The sequence below is a fragment of the Myotis lucifugus genome, unplaced genomic scaffold, assembly GCF_000147115.1.
Source record: "Myotis lucifugus unplaced genomic scaffold, Myoluc2.0 scaffold_410, whole genome shotgun sequence".
Classification (NCBI taxonomy): domain Eukaryota; kingdom Metazoa; phylum Chordata; class Mammalia; order Chiroptera; family Vespertilionidae; genus Myotis; species Myotis lucifugus.
Window position 1 is genome coordinate 501,891 of NW_005871458.1, and position 24,111 is coordinate 526,001.

A 24,111-nucleotide genomic window follows, 5' to 3' on the forward strand; every position below is an offset into this window, starting at 1 on the left:
GTGAATCTCAATAAGGGCAGTGAGCTTTGTGGCATTTTAATCTGCCTTATTCCCATCCTCTTCTCCCCAATTAAGCAGTAACCTGGAAAACAGACAGCTGCACTCGATCTTATCTGAGGACTCAGCTTGGGGAGGCACGCCTCCATCTTCCCTCACATGGCAGGATTTAGTTTCCCACTGACTCAGTTCCTTACCATGTGGGCATCTCCATCAGTGTGAACAAGCGAGGAAGAGTATGAGCAAGACAAAAATCACTGTCTTTGGCAATTGGAAAGTGACAGCTTATTACTTTTGCCATATTCTACCCATCAGAAGTTAGTCACAAGGCGCAGCCCATACTCAAGGGGAGGGCATCACACAAGGGCATGAGTATCAGGAGAGGGTTCATGTGGTCCATCTTAGAAGGTGTTCTTCCACATATTTATTGTGATAACTGATATACTTATTCCTATAATGTTTTGTTGTTGTTAATCCTCACCTGAGGATATTTTTCCATTGATTTTTAGAGAGAGGGGAGAGACACACAGAGAGAAACATTGATGTGAGAGAGCCGGGGTCAAGCCTGCAACTGAGGTATATGCCCTTGACCGGAATTGAACCCAGGACCCGTCAGTCTGTGGGCCAATGCTCTATCCACTGTGTCAAACCAGCTAGGGCTATTCCTATACTTTTAATTAGTATTTTCTGTTTACATCCTCTTCTTCTTCTCCCCTCACATTCTTCTGCCCTCTCCTCCCTCTCCCTTCTCTTCCTTCTTCACCTTCCTCTTCCTCTGCCTCCCCTGCCATGAAATAGGAAGTCAAGACTGACAGACTCTTTTTTCATACTTGTTATCTTTGTCTTCCATTGCAACATTCTGGCTGCAATCTCTGTACTATATTTCAGTTTACTAATTTCTTCCTTACTGCCCTCAACTTAGGGCTTGTCTTATTAATTTTATTTTTCATTTTGGAGAAATTGAAATTTATAACATTTACCTGTTATTGGATTTTCCTGGTCCAGGTCCATAATTTCTTCTTTGTATTTATTTTTTATCTTTTTACACCAGAAATTATTTCTTCCATATATTTTTTAACACATTAAAAAAACATTTAAAATATATTATCAATTGGAAATTTGAATACTGGCTGAGTATTTGATGATGTTAACATTAATTTTTTTTACCTTTTCATTGAATTTGTTGGGGTGACATTGGTTAATCAAATTATATAGATTTCAGGTGTACAATTCTATAATACATAATCTGTGCACGGTGTTTTGTGTTCATCACCCAAGTCAAGTCTCTTTCCATCACCATTTATCTCCCACACCCCTTTCTACCATCGCTAATATTTTTAAATTTGCATTGGTGCTATGGTTCTGTTTAGGAAAGTAAAAATTCTTATCTTTTAGACAAATACGTGGAAGTATGTACAGATCTGCTGTAAGGAATTTGAGGGTTGAGGGATTGTGGTGAGTATAGGTGAAACAAGACTTCGTTTAGTTTATAATTTTGAAAGCTTAGTCTGGGGTTTTATTATATTATTCTGTCTTGTTTTTTAAATTTTCCATAATAAAAAGTTTTTTCAAATTCTGTTTGTAATGTCCCATAAAATAAATTTAATCTGGAGTGAATTCATATTCAAGCTGCTGATTTTATTAGTATTCTTTCTAAGCATTATATTTCTGCACATATTTGGGGTTGGTTTGCAGGCTTGTTTTGATAGAAAGTTTGATATTGGTCTTGTTTTGCTTTGTTTTGTTTTCTCTCTCATTTTTCCCTCCCTGTGTAGTATTTTTGTGGTTGCCTATATTGCACCCAAGTGCAGGGCCAGGTGTGGTGTGGCCTTTGGAGGCCTGCCTCCACTGTGGTTCTGGTGGTGCTGCGGCTCTGGGACCTATCATGGTGCTTGGTTCATTTGTTAGGGCTGTAGCCTGGGCCTGTGGGCTAAACCTAGGTCCAAGCAAACGGAAAACCATGCCTTACATTGGGGTCTTGAGGAATCTGTTACAGCAGCTTCTTACTCTGGGGTAGCCCTAGGCTCTGTGTGGCAAACCTGGCCCCAGTGCCTCCCTCGGTGGAGCAGCACTTGCTCTGGCCATCTCTGCTGCCTTCAGCCTCACCTACTGCTTTGCATTTCTGTTTAGTTGGGGATTTTAATCTTGTTCTTTGAGGCTGGCTATGTCTCTCTGGTCTTGTGCTCTTATTTTTTATCTGCCCTGACTATGTGTTTGGAGCAAAGTAGACACATCAGAGTATGAACTCATTGTGCTCTCTTAACTGGAGGAAATCCTTGACTAAATCACTAAAGATTCCATTCAATTCCCTATTCAAAGACTGTGATCTGCTGAGTATATCTTCATAAAGGTGATATTTTCCCTTAGTGTTGGAGATAGCATACTTTATTCAGTATTTTTCCTCCCAGAAGACTGTTTTGGAAATCTCCTTAGAGAAAATAGCAACCCGCTACCCCATAAGTTATTCTGCCTGTGGTCTCCTCAGCACACATCCCTCTCTGAAATTACCTGATTTATCTGCTCCCACATTTGTCTGTCCTACTGGGATCTAAGCTTCCTGGGAACAGAAACTTTCTCTCTTTTCTGTTTTGTATCCGCAGCCCTTTACGATAGTGTCTGTCACATGGTGGACACTCAATAATGTTCTGATGATTACTGAATCAGTCACTGAAACCTGTCTGTGCCTCCCTCATTTCATGGTCATGCTGAGAGATGCCTGCTGCATGTCGTCTGTGAGCGCTGGAAAGCAGGTGTTGGACTTCTACAGCTATGTAGAGTGACTAGTGTTGTCTGATGCCTGCCTTCATTCATCAAAATCGAATCATCGAGGGCCCACTCTGGGCCAGGCACTGACATCCAAGTGTTTATATCTCATTCATTTTCTACAGCCCTTTACCATGTCACCTCCTGTCCATTATCAGTCACTGGATTTCATTATAAATCTCAGATGAACAGAGTGGGTTGTAGTACTGATTAGGGGATGGAGTGAAGGCAGTGAGCTAGTCACCTGGCTGGCTTACTGCTGGAGGCCAAGGCTTTGGGGGATGTGCTGGAGTCGGCCAAGGCCCTTCCTCTCACAGAGCTTCTGTTCCAGTGGGCAAGACAGACTCATAGCTCTTGAAGCAGTTCATCACTTACTTGGTAACAGCTTAGTTATGTGGCAAATTGATGTAATTACAGAAGGCCCCTGGCTCCTCAATATACCTTCTCCCGTGTGAATAGTCTCTATGTGGCCTGAGGAAGCAGCAGTAGTTGGGGAGCTCTGCCTGGAGCCTTAGCTCTACGTCCCATTCTTGACATCAGTGTTCATAATGGCAACATAGGCCGAGCATTTCTGGAGCCACTGCCCATCCCAATGTGTCAGTTAGGTGGTGGGTGGACATGTGGAAGTGCCCCCTTGTCTGCTGCCCCACTGACCCCTAGTGAATGGCCACGGAAGAGCCTCAAAACAATTTTGCTTTCAGATGTCATCTTCCTGCTTGGCTGGGACTGTTGGCCAGAAAATGGCAGGTCCAGGGCACCGGAGATATTTCTTGCTGGCTACTTTACTGTATCAGATTCTCTGATTGCACCAGGGATAGTTAACTGGTGAGTGCTGGCTGCTGAGGATCCAGCACAGATTAGCCATTCTCGCATTCCTGGAACCTGCCTCAGCATCATGCTTTGAAAAATCTTGCGAGAAATCCCCAGTATTCAGTCTCACTGTTTGTATTTAGTGTTTTGGTTTTTTTAAAGTGTTGGCATTCCACAGGCATTCCAGAAACCTTCTTGGCATTTTTAGATATTTTACAGCTGCCTCAGGAGCCAAGTTATTACTCTTCTGTATTCTGCAGGTAAGAAGAAAATACACAAGAGAAGGCTAGCAGCTTGCTTAAGCTCACAGGCCCCTTGGTGATCTAGCTGGCATTAGAACTTGACTCTCAGGTGGTCAGCCTGTCGCCCAGCCCTGCTGGCTTGGATTTTCTTGGGAGCAGTGTGGTCCTCCAAACCCAAGCCTTTCCTCAGACACTGTCGTGGGGTCAGCTCCCCACATTACCAGCCTTCCCCCACACTCACATCCACTCCCGCTGCGGCTTCAGAAAGGCTCATGCCAAGGAGAGTAGCAATGCCAAGGAAATGAGCTTTCAGACACACCAGTTCTTGTCCTGCCTGGTGTTTCCGAGCAGTGCAGACCCATGCACTCATAGTGTGGTTTAAAAGAAGAAACCCAGAACTCAGTGTCACACTGACTTAGGTTCATGGTCCACCTTAGTCATCGACCAGCTCTTGGGGGTCATGAGAATGAAGTCACACAGGAACCTAGAATGGTGTCTGAGCACACTTGACCCTTAGCAGAGGGTAGAGGCAAGCAGATGGCATTATTCCTCCTACAAGCACCAAGCCTGTCTTCCGGAGTTCTCAGACCCCGCTTTGCCATGATGTTGGTGTACCATTGTGGTGGCCTGCAGTGGCCATGCCCCTTTCTAGGGGTTTCCTTTAACCTCTATACAGTCCCGTGTGGTTCTGTTCCAGGTTTATATGTTACTAGAGGTCCGGTGCATGAAATACGTGCACGAAATTCGTGCATGGGTGTGGTCCCTAGGCTTGGCCGGTGATCGAAGCGCGAGTGTCTGGTGTGGAAGGGCAGGTCCCAGCTGACCTCTGGGCCCTGAGCAGCACCTGGGCCCCTGGGCCCCCATGCGTCCCCCTCTGCCTGAGTCACAGCACCCAAGTCTCCACGCAGAGATGCAGTGAGCACGGCTGGATGCGTGGGCCAGGGTGCAGCGTGGGCCTCTGGGCCGCCCAGCGGCGCCCCCCGGGTGGGCAGCGTGCTCTCTTCTGGCTGGCCTCACAGACCGGCTCCTATGTGAACCCATGGGGAGTCCGACTGGCCCCTGTGGTCCTGTGGCTGTGGCCCAGCTCACCCAGAAAAGGCCATGCGGGTGCAGGGCAGGAACCTTGCAGGCCCCTGGCATCTGAGCGTGGGGGTTAGGGGGCTGCTTACCCCGGCGCGTGAACCCTAGCATCCCGGGGGAGGGTAGTGGGAAAGTGAGAGCGAGTTTGGACACCCTGCATTCTCACCACACCTCCGTCCCCATCACCCCCGCCCCCAGGTAGCTAGCGAGAGGTTGCAGCCTCCCACCTGGGTGCTGTGGGAGGTTGGTTGCTGCCACCCACCCCCCAGTTCCCTGTCCCAGCCCGGGGCCTATCCCCGAACGGGAGATCAGGGCCTGCCGGCTGCTGGTTACTGTCTGTGGGGCCATCGGTCAGGGCCAGGCCCCCTGCCCGGCTCCCTCAGCATGTGGGAGCCGGGCAGCGTCCCTGCCCAACGGTTGCTGTCTGCGGGACGATCGGCGGGGCGATCGGGCCCCCGCTCGCACCCGCCTTGGCCTGGTGCTGCCTGCTCACCTGCTCCACCATCCCGTAGTGGTCCCAGTCTCGTCGGGGCCCATTAGAGCCCATAGCACCTCCACTGCCGCCAGCTGCCAGCGCTGCATTGCTGATGCCTGCCATGTTCTGTGCCGCCCCCTGGTGGTCAGTGCACATTATAGTGAGTGGTTGAACTTGGGGTCGAACTCCCGGTCAAGGGGACAATTTGCATATTAGGCTTTTATTATATAGGATACCTGAGTAAGCGGGACCTTGGTGGAGTTAGAAAATTGTTCGAGGTCACTCAGCTAGTGAAGGGCAATGTGGGTTCAGCCCAGGTTAGCTGGTTCCAGGTTGCTTGTCATGGTTAACCAAGCCCCTCCTCCTAACTGTGACCATGAGGGCGGGTCCTCGGCTGTGTGCACCAGCAGTTCTGTTTGTTCCCACCAGGTGGGCGAGGGAGCCACTGCAACCTCCGGCTCTACGGAGTTTGCCTCACCAAAAGAAGGGCATTTTGGCATCCCTGCCTCTTACAACTTAGAGAGTGAGTCACTGGCCTGGTGTGGTGCCAGGTGTACGGACTCATGGCCAGGTATACGGACATCTGCATCTGCCATTAGGGCCTGGCCCAGCTCTTCCCTCGTAGCGATGAGCATTGGGCCACTTAGCCCCTCGGTTTTTTCATTTATAATAGGGGATCATTATAATCCTACCTACCTTTTAGAGAAGTTGTAAGGCTCAAATGAAAGAATATGTGGGAAGCACTTGGTCCAATACTTGGCACATGCACTAGTAGCATTCAGTAAATGTTAGTGCTTGTCATCTGCGAAATGGTTCTTAAAATGACCTACTGTTAAGTGTTGTGGTGAAAATTAAACACAAGGTAGGCAAGCGATGTAGCATAGCACGGGTTCCAGTATCGCTCTTCTTCTCATTTTTAATGCCACTGTGAGCAGAAATCGTCGTGGGTTTCTCCTTGCAGCCCTAGCCCAGCTGCTTCTGGTTGACATGGACTTTGTTCTCTTCCAACTAGGACAGCGAGCTGGAGAACCGAGAGTCGGAGCTGAGACGCCACAACGCCTTCTATAAGGAGCAGCTGGCGCGCATTGAGAGGAAGGTAAGACTGGGGCTCGGCTGCCTTTTTGGGGGGCCAGGTCCTAATGGCACTGTCAGGGAGAGAGGAAGCCACAGTTCCTCAGTGCCCATTCACCCCAATAGCCAGTCACCCCATGGGCATGCCCTCCTACATGCCACAGTGAGGACCACACCCCCAAACTTTCAACAAGTGGCAGTCACAGAGATCTTTTTGTTGAATGCCTTGCTCGTTGCAGTTCAATTTTAGTGAAAAATCGTTGCACCACAAGGCAGTGCTGAGACCCAGTATACGTTTCTCACTTTAGTTAAGCTGCACTGGATAAAAATAATAATAACGTGAAGTCTTGCTATACAAATATATTAAAGTTGTATTATTGATTTTCTCCTGGGATTTGGGGAGATCAAAGTGCACCATGGCTATACTACTTTTCTAAGGATAAGCCTTTGAAATGAATGAGATTCAAAGACATTTCATTCCTTTTTTAAAAGCCTACAACAATTCCTGAAAATTCATTTGGTAACTTGCTTACTTTGAAGGAGGAGGGGGGTGGGGGAGGAGGGACTCACTTGTTGATCACGGCAGATTATTTTTCAAAGAAATGGCTTAAAATGTGGGAGGGATGGTTGGGAGGCTAAAAAAATAGTTCTCTCTCCTGCCTGAGACAGCATGCCAAGCAACCCGAGCCATCAGCTTATTGCAGGCAAATCTTTGAGAATCGTTTGTCACGGTTTGGAGCTTTGAAATTGACAGTTTGCTTGAGGGGCTTGATTTTCATAAGGGCTTTCTCCTGTGGCATGCCACACTGGAGCCTGGCAGAAACGTGGGTTTCTGGATTTCCAGGCAGCAGGGACATGGGGGCGTTTCCTCCCTGCTCCATGGACACCCCCACCTGTCCACCCTCTTTGGGGTGTCTCAGGGACCATCAGAATTGTGATGTGAACACAAATGCTGATGGTGACAGCCTGTGGTCCCAAGGGCTGGCAGGGCACCTCGAGCTGCCTACAGAGGTGGGTAGGCCTTAACAAGCACATGTTTCCCGGAACAGCCTCCTGCCCAGGTTTGACGATAACTGTAATGACAAGGATTGTGATTTGAGATCCTGGAAAAGGGTAAAAACATTCCACCAGCCATAGCTCTAATTATCACAGTTGCCCATATGTTCATAAGCACAGATTTTTTTTTTGTTAAGTGTGCAATTTTATGGTCTCCTGCTGTGCTCCTCCTGCATTTTCCTCTCTGGGTTTGGCATGTGTGTGTTTGGGGTGGAAGGCAAGTAGCCTCACAGCTTTTTTCCTCCCCTAAAATCTGTTTTCCCCTCGTCATGCTCCTGTCTCCTCTCTATGATAGTCCTCTGCTTTCCTGAGGGAAAGGACATTCTCTGGGATGAGCCCTTCTTTCTCATCTGCTCTCCCCACACATCATAAAGTGAAGTCCAAACTCCGTATGCATGCACATGCAGGCTTTTATTTTGTTAATGAGGTTTTCCCACAGGATTGTGAACAGTATTGAATGCATCCAGAAGGAGGTGCAAAAACATGATCTCCTTTCGACTCTTAAACAGCAGCATTTTAAAAACATATATATGTTTTTTATTGATTTCAGAGAGGAAGGGGGAGTGAGAGAGAGATAGAAATATCAATGATGAGAGAGAATCATTGATCAGCTGCCTCCTGCACGCCCCACACTGGGGATCGAACCCGCAACCTGGGCATGTGCCCAGGGAATCGATCAGTGACCTCCTGGTTCATAGGTAGATGCTCAACCACTGAGCCACACCAGCTAGGCTAAAGAGCAGCATTTTGCTGTGATAATATAAGGGAGGAAAGAGCCTCAAACATCCCAGAAACTGGAGATTGGTGAGGGAGCTGGGGAACGGAGTGGGCTGGAGAGTGGGGATCAAGGAGGCATGGTCAAAAGCTTAATTGTATCCGTTTTGAAAAAGTTTTCCATTTTTCTCTGTGGATAATTTTATTCCGGTAACGGCTTGGGAGGATGGAAACAGCATCCGACAATCTCTTTTATGAACTGTTGCTTTTATATTATTCTGCTTTCAGTTGTTGAATACTCTCAGACCTTGACATTTCTGTACACACAGCTTCAGGGCCTTCCAACCATTAAGCTCCTTTCCTTTTCTTTTTTTTCCAATTCCTTTTAAGTTTAGAAATTGGTGGTGGAAACCTGTTCAGGGGGAAACTTGGGACAGTTGTTGAATCATCCTTTACCACCGCAAATTGTTGGGTGTTTGGTCACAGGTGAGACAAGGTGGGGGTGGGGGAGACGGAGGCCTGGGCTCTTGGAGGCACATTGGTGGTCCACATACCTCTTGGCTGGACCCCTGTGGTAGGATGCCTGCCTGGAGTGCTGGTCTATTGTGCTTGTCATGTAGGAACAGCCTGCACAGAACCCAGACTCATTTTTCAAGGAGGAGACTTCTTAACCCCTTTGTACTGCAGTATTTATCCCCTAGATGATTATTCTTAAGTGCGCAAATCACATTTTGTAGGGCTCCTATGCTTTATAATCTTTCCGAGTAATTTTTCCTCACGCCCACACTGTAAGATCTAAGTGAGGAGTGTTTTCCATTTCACCACAGAGAGCAGCAAGCTGCCTTGTGAGGGTCTTAGGGCACCTGTAAGCACATCCCAGACACGGAGCTCACACACACGCTGCGAAGCAGAGGGCAGCGCGGGTAAATGCTGGACCTGGGCCCATGTGCAGCTCTGTATCATCGCACTTTGCAGCCGCTTCGCCTTCTCACATCTCAGTTTCTTCATCTGTAAAATGGAAATACTAATGCTTTCTTTCAGGGAGTCGGTGGGGGCATTAGCAAGGTAAAATCTGCAAAAATGTTGGCATATGCCACGGCTCCACCTATACCACATCTGGATTCAGCTATCATGGGGCTAAGGGTGACTTATGCCGAGTGGCTCTGAACTCGGCCCTGGTAGCTGTTGAGCTGACCACTCTTCTGCCCTCCACCATGGAGCCAAGTAGGGTGGGGATGTGAGCGGGCTTTGGAGTCCAGCAGACCTCAGCCTTAGTTCTGCCTCAATAATTTAACAGCCTTATGACTCTGAGCAAGTTGTTTAAATTCTGAGCTTCTGTTCTCTTATCTTTGAAATGGGAATTTTAAGACTAGCCTGCCAGTTGTTTTGGGGATGAGTAGTCATTTCTGTAAAAGTGCCTGAGATAGAAGTTTTCATTTCTCTTTCATGTTATTTCCAGCCTCTTTCCCCTTACTTAATAAATGCATAGCCATTCATTAATTCCACATTTATTTAATTCTGCTAAATGCCCAGAGATTAAGACAATTGTGGTTCCTGCCTCACGAAATTCAAAATCCAGTTTGGAAGGGGGAGTGGAGGTTTTGAAGATTAGGACCCCAGATGGGAAGGTGCCTGAGAGCCAGCTGCATGTGACCAGCGGACCTTCCAGCTGCATAAAAATAGTCTCATTTTTTTCTAAACTCAGCATCTGAGTTTAGAAAAAAAGTGAAGAGGCCATTTGGGGGGTCTAGCTTCAAAGACTGAGGCAGGGAGAAAGGGAGAAACGCAGAAATATGTCTTCTTTCTGGATTTCAGGCTCTTTCCCCCGGAATGTTGATTTCGCTTCCTTCCCGTTGGTGCACACCATCCCAGCCCTTCTCCTGTTTTTGTCTTTGCTTCTACTCTGGCCTTCTTGTGACTGTCATGTGATCCTGCCAGTCCTGCAGCCTTCTCAGTGACAGCACTGAACGGCTCCCTGCCTGGTGTCTCTGGGGTGCCAGTTAGGGCCTGTCAGGAAAACAGGAGCTGCTCTAGGTTCAGGGAAGAGGAGTTTAATACAGAAAGTTCACTTCACAAGAGAAGTCGGAAACGTGCAAAGGGCCCAGCCTCACAGATATTGCGGAAATGTATTCACAGCCACAGGGCTGTGTGCACTCAATAGAATGGCTGACAGGAACGATGGACACCTCCAAGTGCCGGTCAGGCTGTAGTTTAACCCAAGCTCTCAGGCACTGCTGATGTGCTGTCAATTGGCAACGCCACTTTGGAAAACTGTTATCCAGTGTCTGCCGAAGCTGAATGTGCACATTGGACGGGCCCATTTGTATGACGTACAGACACAGCAAAACTAATATGTGGTGTCAGCCAGTGGGATAATAGTACCTCTTGAGGATAGTAGTGACTAAGGGAACATGCGGGGGGCAAGGTTCCTTTTCTTGACCTGGGTGCTAATTACACAGGTGTGTTCAGTGGTGAGCGTTCATGAAGCTATGCTTAGAGGATTTTACACTTTTCTGTCAGTATGACCTACTTAATAAAAAGTTGAATGCAGCTGAGGAAGGCAGGCCTGCCCTCAGGCATTAATAAATTTTTATTTTTATTTTTGTTGTTGTTGTTAGTCCTCACCTGAGGATCTTTTTCCATTGATTTTTAGAGAGAGTGTAAGGGAGGAGGAGAGACAGAGAGAGAGAAACATCGATGTGAGAGAGACACATTGATTGGTTGCCTCCCACACGGCCCCAATCAGGGCCGGGGATTGAGCCTCAGGCACTCATAGAATTACCCGCCATTCCTTCTTATCCGCACTCGGGGCCCTGTGACCCTGTCATGTGTTCTAGCACTCACCACACTGTCTTGTGGTTCCTGGCGTCTGCGGTTTTCTCTACTTCCAGGCTGTGAAGGTCTAGGAGCTCAAAGTTCTCATTGATCTGATTCATCAGAGTGATTCATCACCAAGGACTGGGGAGGCATAGAATAGGTGCTCAGTAAATGCAAGAATAATGAGAGGAAAGTGTGTGTGCACAAGTAGGAAACAGTGACACAGGGGGCCCCGAGAAGAAAGGGGAGCTCTTGCCAAAAAGGCTTTTAGGCAGAAGATGTGTGTAGAGAATGAGCAGGACATGGAGAAGGTGCGGCTTCTGGATGGAAACCCCAGCCAGTGTGCTCCATGTACCAGTTGGCAGTGGGCGGTAAGCTGTAAAAATAGGTTGGGGTCAGATTGTGAGGGACCTTGGATGACTGGCTGACAAGCGTGGTCTACCTTTAGGGTAATGGTGGGAATTCTTGAAGGGCTGTAAGTGGGAGAGAGATTGGAGCTTGGATAGCCAAAAGAATAATTAAGAGAAAGAGAAAAATTCGAGCAAGCCGCTACACTTGGGTAGTTCTAAACATGCACATATAAAGTGGAGGTGACCAGCAGGTGATTGCGAAGTGTCAGGCAGAGTTGTGTCCTGCAAGATGAGTCACTACAGTTTCTATGAGCATGTGCTGTGCCAGGCTCTTTTATATAAGTTGTCACTAATCTTTGCAGCAACCGGTGGAAGCCAGTTCCAAAGGTGGTTGGAGGGCATGCAATGAGAAGGGCCAGTTTTTCCTGGGAGAAGCATTCTCAGAGGAGTCAGCATTTGAGGTAGATTATATTACACATTTTACAAACTAAGAAATTAGGGACCAGGTGAAACGAGCTGCCAGAGGCCGTTCATCCGCTGGGTGAAGGCAGGGCTCCAGCGTGTCCGCTCTTTCCCCGCCTCATGCCACTTCCCGAAGCAGCTCGGGAGGAAGAGCTTCAGGAGAACTAGTGCCATGGCTGCAGGGCAGAGCGGACTAGGATTGAGAAGAGGCCTCTTAATTGCTTTGAAAGACATGAGTTACGTTAAAGGAGCCTTTTCAGGATTGCAGTGGAGACTGAAGCGGGGTTACATGTAGGGTTATTTGGGTCTGCAAACAGAATGAGAACATTGTAGTTTAAGAGGGAGTCACTTGAACCCATTTGTGAGAGGAGGAGAATTCATAACGCATCTCTGAGGGGGATCTGGTGGAAGCCAGTTCCAAAGGTGGTTGGAGGGCATGCAATGAGAAGGGCCAGTTTCTCCTGGGAGAAGCATTCTCAGAGGAGTCAGCCTTTGGCCCGGGAGGTGGAGTGGGTTGCCAGCTGTGTGGTGAGTGAGTGGTGTGTGTTGCTGGAAGAACTCCTGACTGCCAACTGCCCTAATGGCCAGCAGACATTTATCCTGAGTGAGGGGAGGCCCAAAGTCGGTACCAGAGACTCAGAGAAGTGCTCGCCATTTAGGTGCAAGACAGACAAGGCAAGTATTTCCAAGTGTGACTGCCTGCATAGGAAAGCTGCCAGAGCAGCGAATTCAGAGGAGAAAGAGATAACAGTGACCTGAAAACAGTACAGCAAGAAATCAGCCCGAGTGGGAAAGAAGTCTTACCTCCCCCGATCATCCTAGGGCAGTGATGGCGAACCTATGACACGCATGTCAGAGGTGACACGCGAACTCATTTTTTGGTTGATTTTTCTTTGTTAAATGGCATTTAAATATATAAAGTAAATATCAAAAATATAAGTCTTTGTTTTACTATGGTTGCAAATATCAAAAAATTTCTATATGTGACACGGCACCAGAGTTAAGTTAGGGTTTTTCAAAATGCTGACACGCCGAGCTCAAAAGGTTCGCCATCACTGGCCTAGGGAGCAGTTTTTTACCAGCTGAGCTGGTAAAAAGGTCTGAGCCCAAAGAACTCTTGAAGATTATCGAGTCCGAAGTTCTTCACCAGGTGAGGTGAAGAAGGATACCTGCACACCAGTTACCCCGCTGATACCATTTTGTAGGTTCTCAACAGTGTACGGTAGTGATAAATGAAAGGGATTTAGAATGGCCTTTCTTAGCAAGGGTGGACTTGTTATGCCTGTGCCAGTGGGACCCAGGGCCTTTGATAAGGGTGATCAGTGAGACAGGAGGGAACAAAGAAATTGAGAACCATTGCTCCCATTCAGTTATTTTCACAGATTAAAATAAAAAGGCCCCAATAGCAGCTAAGAGGTTTGAGACTCACTTGGTAAACTGAGTTTTTAGATCTAGAGCAGCGGTTCTGAACCTGTGGGTCGCAAACAATGAAAATACATCCTGCATATCAGATATTTACATTACGATTCACAACAGTAGCAAAATTACAGTTATAAAGTAGCAATGAAAATAATTTTATGGTTGGGGGTCACCACAACATGAGGAACTGTATTAAAGGGTCTCGGCATTAGGAAGGTTGAGAACCACTGATTCTAGAGGGACCTGGGTTTGACTCATCTTCACCACCTATTGGCTTTATAGACATGATCAAATCACTTAAGCCCTGGAGCCTTGGCTGTCTTCATTTTTACCAGGGGACAGTAATAACTACATTGTCAAGGTAATAAAGGGCATAACATAGAACCTAGTCTATTGTAATATATTATAGTATAAATGGTAGCTGCCATTACTATTACCAGCCAACTATGCAATATAATGCCATTGCTCTCATTGTCCCCAGAGGTCATATAGCTAGCTAATAATATAACCAGAACTCTAATTCCTTGCTGTTATGTGCATTAGTCTTATAGTTACTGTTTTTTACATTAGGGTGAGAGTAGTTGTTAATTATAGGTGCTAGAGTTAGATGCTTTTATATCTTGGCTTCCACCACCCTACCACCTCTAAAACCATCATCTCACTCCTACCTCCAACTCCTCCACTGCCACCTCCACTATCACTTCCACCATCACCAGTACCTCTACCTCCATCACCACTGCCACCTTCACCTCCACTGGCACCATCATCTCCACTATCATCTCCATCATGTCTACATCTACCTCTATCCCCACCATCTCTACCACCCTGACCTCCACGTCCATGTCTACCATCATCATCACTGTCACCACCTTCACCTCCATTCTCATTTCACCTTCCCTGCCTCTACTTTGTATATTGCTTCTGGTATGTTTGCTAAAGATCTGTTTCTTCTTCTTTTTTAAAAAAATATATTTTATTGATTTTTTACAGAGAGGAAGGGAGAGAGATAGAGAGTTAGAAACATCGATGAGAGAGAAACATCGATCAGTTGCCTCCTGCACATCCCCCACTGGGGATATGCCCGCAACCCAGGTACATGCCCTTGACCAGAATCGAACCTGGGACCTTTCAGTCCGCAGGCCGATGCTCTATCCACTGAGCTTGCTAAAGATCTGTTTCTTTACCTCAGTCTCATCTCATACTTTGCAAAAATCCTTTTGTTTATCTCATACTAACCATTGAGGTGAGGAGGGAGCAGAGACTCCAGTCTCTGTTGCACATTGGGAGAGGCTGCGGTTTTCCTGGGCCTTGTGGCCAGGCTTTTCCGGGACAGATGTCTGGGATAAGAATCCAGCTGAACTGGTGGCACACCTCCTTTTTGCTACACACAGTACCTAAGTTATGTCACTTAGGGTTTATGGCAGTGGGGGTGGGAAGTAGGAGAGGAGTGTTTATATTACAAATGAAAATGAGGACACTCAGCGAGGTTAAGGGATGGTGTAAGGTTTCAGCGCCATTAAACTTCAGATCTAAGACTTCGTTCTTTCTGAATCCACATGTGTAAAATTGGAATAATCGTGGTTCCTATCTTGTAGGGCAGTTTCAGTTTTGAGAATTAAATGTGTAAAATATTGCTAACAAATTGTCCCTCTGTCTCCAGAGCTGGCTTTCTTGGTGCTCAGTAGCTAACAATTGCTGAGTGCTCTCCACTTGCAAAGCCCTGGCCAAGCACCTTACTGGGAGTCCCTCCTTCGACCTTCACAAGAACCCAGTGATCTGGGTGCTAAAATGACAACTGCCCCTGTTTGAATTCTTGCTGTGAAAGTGCCAGGTGTGTTCTAGCCTCATGACATGTACTAATCTATTGCATCCTCAAAACACTCTTGTAAGGTAAGAACTGTTATCATCCCCGCTTTACAGCTAAAGAAACAAGCTTTGAAATAGGCAGCAGTTTTCACATGAATAATTTGGAGTTATGGGGAGCAGTCAGAGTTTGCTGCCCATAGCCCTTGGCTAGCTAATTCAGGGGATCAGTGTTTCATCAGCTACTCAGAGTATTGTTTGAAACTGTATTAAAATGATCCACAATATAATCTACTTTAAGTAGAATAGGACAATAATAAAATGAATCTCTCTGTTCCTATTCCCTAGATTCAAAAATTTTGCCACATTTTCTCACATCTTTTCCCATTTCCTTCTTTGTTCTTTGCTCATGTACTTTACACCAAGTCCCAATCAATGACCATGACTTTTCCCCTACATACTTCAATATGTGTCTCTAAAAAGTATGGACATTTTCTTACACAGCTACAGTATTGTTTCTTGCCTCAAAGAATAACATTATTTCTCCAATTTCCTAAAAAATCTGTCTCCAGGGTTTTTTTTTGTCTTTTTGTCTGTTTCTGGTATAAATCAAGATCCACCAGAGCCACCATGTTGCCATTGGTTCTGAGGCTAGTAAGTCTCTCATCACCTCAAACTCTGTGCCATTATTTTAGACCAACAACTTATTGCAGAACTCTTTAGGTTCCTATTACCTTTTTTCTCCATCATTGTATTGAACCCAGTCCAGAAAAGTAAAGTAAATGCTGTGGGAAAACCGACTGTTTCCTGTGTTAGGAGGGGACATTTTCATGCAAGGCCAGAGCCAAATCACAGTGGTGAGGTGGCTGTGCGCGGCTGCTGATTTATGTCATTCCCTCTGTTATTGGTGCTAGGGTCCTTTTTAAGCAAAGGCGCAATCACTATCTCCTCTTGAAGTGGTCTCAGCACCGCTTCTGGCAGCAGCTACATTAACATGCAGCAGCTCCTGCCCCGGGGTCATTGTCTGTTGGTTTTCCTCCAGCACATTAAGTCTCCTAAATAAGTACTTAGAGGTTGAAGAACCAGAAGTGTCTGTCAGTCATGTGTGTAGTTTGCCACCTATCCCTGCTGAAAAAGACCCAGTCAAACAAATACTTTTAATTAAATAGGGACTCCATGCTCTTTCCCTTTCCTTCTCACCTCTTTCCTTCCCAGCCTCGATCAGCTCAGTTTGACCCAGTGAATTCCCTTGAACCTTTCCTTCACTCACTTGGCCACTGTGGTGGTGAGATGTTGAGAAGGGAACTCAAACTTACCCTTTGGCCTCTCTCTACTAGTGCTGTGCCACCCTATTGCACTCGTGGCCAATTCAATAATTTTGCCACATTTTCTCATATCTGTTTCTCATATCTATTCATGTCATTGAGCTTAAGGCTCCTGATCTTCCTTTGTCCTCCCCCCACAATGGCGGCACCTTGCTAATCTCTCTCTTGAGTGGTTCACCATCACCTCCCCGCTATTTATTATTCTTTGGCCAGACCCTTCTTCACCTATGACCTGGCAGCCACTTGTTGCAGAAGGACTCTTTCTGAAGCCCACTAGCCACTCCCCGCTGTATTCAGGAGAAAGCTGGGATTCCTCAGCCTGGCCTGTGTTTTCTACCCTTCCCCAGTTCTACCTGGCATGCTGCCCAGCCTTATGGCCTCTCCCCGGATGCTAGAATCACCCTGGAGGTCTTCTCTGACTAATTCCTGCTTCCCCCTCTGCACCCTGCTGCCACCTACCCTACTGGCTGTTTTGTTCCCAGAGTGAGCTCAGTGCCTGGTAGATGCCTGACATGGTGGCTCAGCAGTCAGGGCAGCTGACAGCACTGGCAGCACAGAGCTGCCAGCAGCAGAGTGGGGCTGTGGTGCCTGTAAGTAGATGGAGGTGATTCTCTGCATGTTGCTTGGTGCTACCCAAGGGCGCCAGTACTTCTCTGCCCTGAAAATGCTGCTTTGGCAATGGCATTGTGGGAGTTACCCCTCGGTCTGCTTGGAGCCTAACCAGTCGTGGTGCAGAATTGCCTTTTAAAAAATTGCTTATACTTATTTCTCAAGTATCACCTGTTCATAACAAAAATTGCAGATAAGCCCAAGGAATAAAATGAGCTTTGCCAAAGTAGCCCTCCATCTAGAGAGCTAACCATTGTTAACATCGTGGGGGATACTGCCAGACCTGTTTCTGTTGTGATGATATTGGTCATGGTATATATAATATTTGCAAAATGGATTATAACCATCCATGTCCTTTGGTAACCTTTTAAAAACTCAATCCATTATTTCTTTCTACATCAAATCTATTTCTATACTTAATTAGTTGTATACTATTCCTTCTTATGACAGTATCTATAACTTACTCTACCAGTTCCCTCTCTTTGCACTAAGTTGCTTTAGGCTTTTCCTAAAAAGGGGGATGGGGGTTCCTTTGACCACCTTTATTACTGCCTGAACTCAGTTATTAGGAAAAATACTTAGAATTGTGATTACTACACCAGAAATTGTGTCCAGACTTCAGGCTTGTCACACCTTGCTAGATTGCCGCACAGTAAGTTTGTAACAGTTCTCACTCCTGCCAGCAGTGCATGATGGTGCCGGGCTCTCTTCCTTTCATCTACATGGCCTATTTTCCTTTTCATTTTTAAAATTAATTATGAGTGTAATGCGTGTTTGCAAGAAGTTGAAGCACTATGAAAGCACATGAAGTGCGGCCCGGATTCTCCAGAAGGAACACTGATAGGCGTGCTTCCAGCCATCCCCTGAGGATATCAGCCTTATTTGTGTGAAGAACAGAAGTGGTTTCTTTTTTACAGATGGAGGTCATAGTTCATATTTCTTAACTTGCTTCCTGTATCTAACAGTATGTCTTGGACAACTTTGCATTTCAGTTCTGCTGTTTTCCTTTTCATGATTGCAAGTTGGGGATGACCATCATTTAACCATTTTCCTGCTAATGGACATTTAGGGTTATTTTCAGTCTTTCACAATTAATTTTAATAAATACATCCACATTTCTCTTTAGAAATAGGTACCAATAAAAAGGGTTAGTGAGTTCCCCTCACACATCTGTGCCATTACAGCCTTATATCAGCCTTAAAATGTTTGCATTTCTTTAACTATTAATATGGCTGAGCATCTTTTCATAAGTTTTTTGGCATCTTGTATTTACTCTTTTGAGAATTGCCTCTTTATATTATTTACCCATTTTCCTATTAGGCAGTTGGTTGTTTTATAAAATTTATTTATTGGACTTCTTTATGTAATACTAGAGGCCCAGTGCACGAAATTCGTGTACTTGGGGAGCCCGCAGGGAGTGGGCCTAAGCCATCAGTTGGACATCCTTAGTGCTGCTGCGGAGGCGGGAGAGGCTCCCGCCATCATCAGCCATGAGCCCGGCTTCTTGGGGCCCGGCCCCCCGCCAGTCGCCTGACCGGCTTCTGGCTGAGAGGCACTCCCACTGTGGGAGCACACTGACCACCAGGGGGCAGCTCCTGCATTGAGCATCTGCCCCTTTGTGGTCAGTGTGCATCATAGCGACCGGTCATTCCACAGTTCGGTCAACTTGCATATTAGCCTTTTATTGTATAGGATGGGTATTAACTGCTAATTATACTTATGTCAAATGGCTTTTCCTGTTTTGCCTGTTTTAACTTGATAAGTATAGTTTTGGCATTTTGATATTTAAAATCTATATTTTATGATAAGCGTAAAAGCTCCCCCATTTTCATTTATTTTAAGTTTGTCGATTTGATGGGCAAAAAAATGGTCTTTTGAATTTGTACTTTTTTATTACTAATTGAGTGATTGTGCTCATTGTTTTCTGAAATCTGTTTACCCGCTCTAATCACTGTCAGAAGCTTTTATCTGAAGGGACTCTGACCTGGTGCAGGTGTTGTCCTGTTGTCTCCCCACCTGGTGATGGTTAGCCACTGACTAATTTCCCCACAGGTTGGACAAGCATGGGATTTGGATCCATACCTGGGTCTGCCTCCTTACCTGAGTTATGGCTAATTGTGACCTTAGGCAAATTAGTTAACTTTCTTCGGGGAATAATAACAATGATCTCATTGGACTAATAAGGGTTGAATGATACAACATGTCAACATGCCTGTCATATGTGTACAGAGATGTATGGTCGTGTTTCTTTCTCCTGAGGTAGTTCACCGCTGTAATGGACAATTGCAGTTGTTTTCTTTTATAAATATATTTTTTATTGATTTCAGAGAAGGGAAAGATAGAAACATCAATGATGAGAGAGAATCATTGATCGGCTGCATGCCCCCTATTGGGGATTGAGCTGGCAGCCCAGGCATATGCCCTGACTGGGAATTGAACCATGACCTCCTGTTTCATAGGTCGATGCTCAACCACTGAGCCACGCCGGGTGGGCTGCAGTTGTTTTCTATATGGAGATCAGCTCAGGTGTTCTGCATGTACTAGTAACTATGACTTGCTGGTTCGACTTTTACTGTGCACAGTAGTAGTTGTTACAGAACCCTACAGGACCAGCCCGTGTGGTGCTCCTGAGGTGAAAATTAACTCCTCCTCCCCTTGCCACCCTTCCCCCTTCTACTACCCTTCCTTCCCAAGTAAACCTTATCTCCACTTGTCTCAGGCATTCCTCACAGGAGGTAATCTGAGCATTCTAATTTTGATAGATTTTAGCTTGTCCCTGTCTCCACAGGCCCTGGAACTGAAGCCAGCAGGCTGGTTTGATGGATGGGACAGGACAGGGCTGTGCTGTCGCCCTCGCTAGTCCTGTGGGGACGTTTCCCTAGCAGGGCTGCTAAGCTGCCTTTGGCCATGATTAGGTCCCTTGGTTGCCTGTGTGCACACTGCTTGGAAGCCATATTCCCTTCATTCTGCAGGCATGTGGACCCAAGCACATAGGACTTTAATCAGGTCCCTGTTCATTGGAATGGACTGGGCTGCTCAGCCTTTCCAGATGTTTGGATTCTGATTCTGTTATCCATCCAATGTATTTGGTCTCCCTCTGAGCTTCACGTCGACTGCACATTTGATGTCATGCTGCCTCTCCTCTTCCAGTCATCAGTAATGATCTGAGAAGGAAGGAAGATGCCACACTCTAAGGGCAAGCCCTGTAGTCTTCACTCTCTTGAGCCTTCCAAGAACGGGAGCACTACTCCAGCTCCCTTCTGCTATTGGTCCACCCAGACAGACTGTCACTATGCAATGTCCCCATCACTCTCAGCAGTGTCTCCCTTGCTCTAACAAGTATCCCCACCACTCTAGGGGGTGCCTCCCCCCATTAATTAATGGCAAAAGTGGGAGGTGGGTCTACCTGACTGTTTTGTCTGTCTAGGCTGGCTTCTAGGTGGCTGGCACTTCTGTTTCTAAGTACTTAGACTGTAGAATTTTGTCAGGGATCTGAGTTTGGGTTACCAACAATAGTTTGCAAAAATACCTTTTCTCTTTTGCTAAATTGGACATTGTCTTGTCTTGGGCATCTTCCCATTTTCTTTGTGTCCTTGAGATTGGCAGCACCTAGCAAGTCTTTCTGTAAGTTAATTCAGAGCTGAGATGTGATTCATCTGGATCAGGAGATTTGAATTCATTTAGTGTGACTGGATGTTCTCTCACAATCTCTCCCCCAACTTGCGTTTCAATTCCCTCGTATCAGTGTTTGATTCACCCTTTTCAGTCTGAAGATTGTTCTCCTTGATAGAAAATGGGAGTTTAGTAGTTCTTTCTCTCCATCATCTGTTAACTGAACACCTTTCACCCCAATATGGGCCTAATCCTTTCTTATTCCTGTCGTTCCTAAGCCAATTTTAAAAGCCTGTTTTTTTGTCCTTCATGTTTTCCAAACAGCTCAGCTTGCCTGACCCGCCCCCCCCTTTTTTTACAGGCCTAGGCCACTCCTTAGTGTCCCTGGCTGGTTCTGCACCCTCTTGCCTTCTGTTAGACGTGCTTCTGTGAAAGCTCCCTCCACTGCCCCCAGAAGCCCTCTAGGTCAGGGACTCAGGTGTTTCACTCCCGGAAGCACAGGGCAGGAACCACCTCTGCATCTTCGAATCATAGCTCTCCTGCTCGGAAGTTCTGACCTGCACCCGGAGGAGTGAGCAGGGGGCCCATCCTGATTTTCAGGTGCATTGGGGCTGAGAACAGCTCGCCATCCTTTTCCCCTTATTAAGATCTTTCGTGATTATGTTATTCAGAAATGTGTTTTTAAAAGGCTCTTACTGTTCTTAAGCTGTCCTCTCATCACAGAACAGTGGTTCTTGACAAGGGGTGGTTTTGTCCTCCAAAGGACATTTCTGGCATCTGAAGACATAATGATTGCCCTTAATGGGGGAAGGTACTATTGGTATCTTGTGGATAGAGGTCAGGGATGCTGTTAAACAGTCCCCATACCTAGAGACCCCACATGTCAACAGTGCCACTAACTGTGGTCGTCATTGTCACCAAGGTGCCTGTGCACAAATGCAGGTTTCCTCTGGAGAGACCTGGTCCAGGTGGGGCCCAGACCAGCATTTTAGGAAGCACACACAGGTGATTCTAACTATTTGAGAAATACTTGTTTTAGAATCTTGGGTAAGAGCCCTGGATTCCTTAGACCAGTGGTTCTCAACCGTGGCTGCACATTAGAATCACCTGGGAATCTTTTTAAAATCCCGATTTCTGGGCCTCATCCTCCAGAAATTCTGTGTCTTATACAGGTGATTCTAATGTTCAGCCAAGGTTGAGAACCACTGCCTTATACCCTTTCTCCCCCGTGAGAGAGCCCCCGAGTTTAGACCCACCCTCTCCTGAGCTGTCAGGAATTCTGAGGTCAAGGTGGCTTTTTTCCTTTGGGCTATTTAGGTCCAGCACCTTGTGTTTTTGGACAGCCCAGATGTTGATCCCTACTCCCTGAAACCTTGGGGCCAACTGAGACGTTTTTCAGGTGGATGATAGGGTGAGGATGTTGCCCCCTCACCACTGCCCCGTCCCTATCAGGATCTGCTTGAGGCAGGATACTGCTTACTTCTCTCTCAGGCCTAACCTTGCTCCCCTTCTCCTTTGGCCTAAAGCCAGATGTGTTTTAGCATGTTTGAGCTCAGGTTAGGCATGTATTTTTTTTGCTAGGGGGCTACTATGCCTCTACCTTCTAGTCAGGACTATAGGAGAAGTCCATAATCCTGGGGCAGCTTTTATTGCTGTTTTCTCAGGCATAGCTGGTCATAAGTAGCCACAGTCACATGAATACTTCTGTGTATCTCCACTGGCTATTTCCTATCACACATATTGAGCATCAGGGGTTGCAAAGCATTTTAGGATATTCAGAGACTGGGGTGGAGGCTACACAGCTCTGTCATCTTCTCTAGAAGAGAACCTGTGCTGGAGTTGGTCCAGGGCCACAGTACTGCTTGCTCTTCCTGTGTTGCCTGAAGGACACCTGGTGATTGCTCAAGTGCATTATGTACAAGGTTTGTCTTTCCCCTCTCTCTCCTGAAGCCCTCTCCTTGCCTTGCTTCATTTGTTTGTTCTTTCAAGTCCATTATTCACTGCCTGCTTCACTGATATCACCAGTGGTGTTGGCAGAGGGAGAGCTGAGGAGGGAGGACTTCATTGTCAGCTCAGAGAGACCTTGAGCACACTCAGTGCCTGTCCTCCCCTAGTGCTATTGATTGATGGTGCAGGATGCCAGTTCAACTGAGGGCTGGTTCAGGTTGGTCAACCAAAGGAACTGATCCACAGGGCCAGGTCTGAGTGGAGCTTGGTGATCAGACCTTCTGGTTGTCCACACCCCTTTGCTGGCCTCTGCTGTACCTGGCAGCCACCACCACTGAACAGAGAGCGGTGGTCTTACACTTCAGGTGACCACCCGTATCTGCCATTTATCAAGTGCCTAAGAACCAGGCACTTCCCCGTAGGCTTTATCTGCCAACACACAGGTCTTGTAAGGTAGATGCAGTCATTCGCATCAGACAGGTGAGGACTTGGCACCTTAGGAACTACAAGAAGCTAGTGCAAGGCCACCAGACTCACAAGTGGCAGAGGTGAGATTTATACCTAGGGCTGGCCAGTTTAAGAATCTTTAGTCTGGCCTCCTTTGTTCAAGCTGTAACATGTTTATTTTTGTAGAGGGCAGGCATGCATCAGAAACGGAAATGGCCGCAGCCCTGCAGAAGCAGCCATGTTGCCTTGCCTGTGCTGCATCCAGACTATGTACTCTCCAGGTTGCCTGATGCCACATCCTGTACTTGTGAAGTGCTTGTCTGGGGAGCTCCTAGCTGCTCTGGTAGCCTATGGTTTGCATGAACATTTGCGTAGTGTAAACACTAAAGGTATACTAGATATAGTGTTAACTACAGTTTTGTTCCTGTCCTTAGGATCAGTGAAAGTATTCACAGTAAAGTCTAACCCAGAAGAATCCTTAGGAAGAGAGTGAGTCAGTGATTCAGTAGGAAAAGTCAGAGTCGAGGGTCAGGGGTCTTGGGCCTGGCCAGGAGCAGGGGTGCCAAGCGTTGTGTGAGGCCACATGTGGAGGCAGTTCCACTGGAGGACCCACCATCACCTCAGACCACCATCTTCCCCTGGAAATGTACATGGCCCCACTTGTCCCCACATTGGAAAGCTCACAGTCTGCTGGTCTCTTTTCTCTCCTTGTCCCTGTATTTCCTACATTTAGTTCATTATCACGCTTCCAAAATAGATAAAATCTGTCTCCTCCCCCCATCCTCACTGCCTCATTATTTGTTACCCAGAACAGAGGAGACATCCCCAATGGTCCCCTTGCCTTTAGTGGCAGTCCCCATAGTCCAGATTCCTCATTGTCACAAACTGACTCTGCTGGTTCCATGCTAAAAAAAATGGTCCTTATCCTTATGGTTTGAACTTCAGAGTCCTGGGCACTCAGCCTCTGCCTGCCATGTACCCACAGTTCCCACAGGCCCACCTTACACTGTCCTACCAGTAGAACTGGCTTGCTTCTGTTTGGTGTACACTCAGTGTTCCTTTCTTGGACACTGTCTGAAATGTGCTTCCCCCACCCTGTCCTATACTTCACC

At 46.7% G+C, this 24,111-nt stretch overlaps 1 protein-coding gene across 1 annotated transcript in view; it reads left to right on the forward strand.

The window, feature by feature from the left end:
* CHCHD6 (coiled-coil-helix-coiled-coil-helix domain containing 6) overlaps positions 1–24,111 on the forward strand; it is a 216,995-nt gene that overhangs the window by 102,099 nt on the left and 90,785 nt on the right. Inside the window, exon 5 of the mRNA XM_006102366.3 lies at positions 6,380–6,463. Coding sequence (XP_006102428.1) covers positions 6,380–6,463 — 84 coding nt within the window. The remainder of the gene's footprint in view (positions 1–6,379; positions 6,464–24,111) is intronic.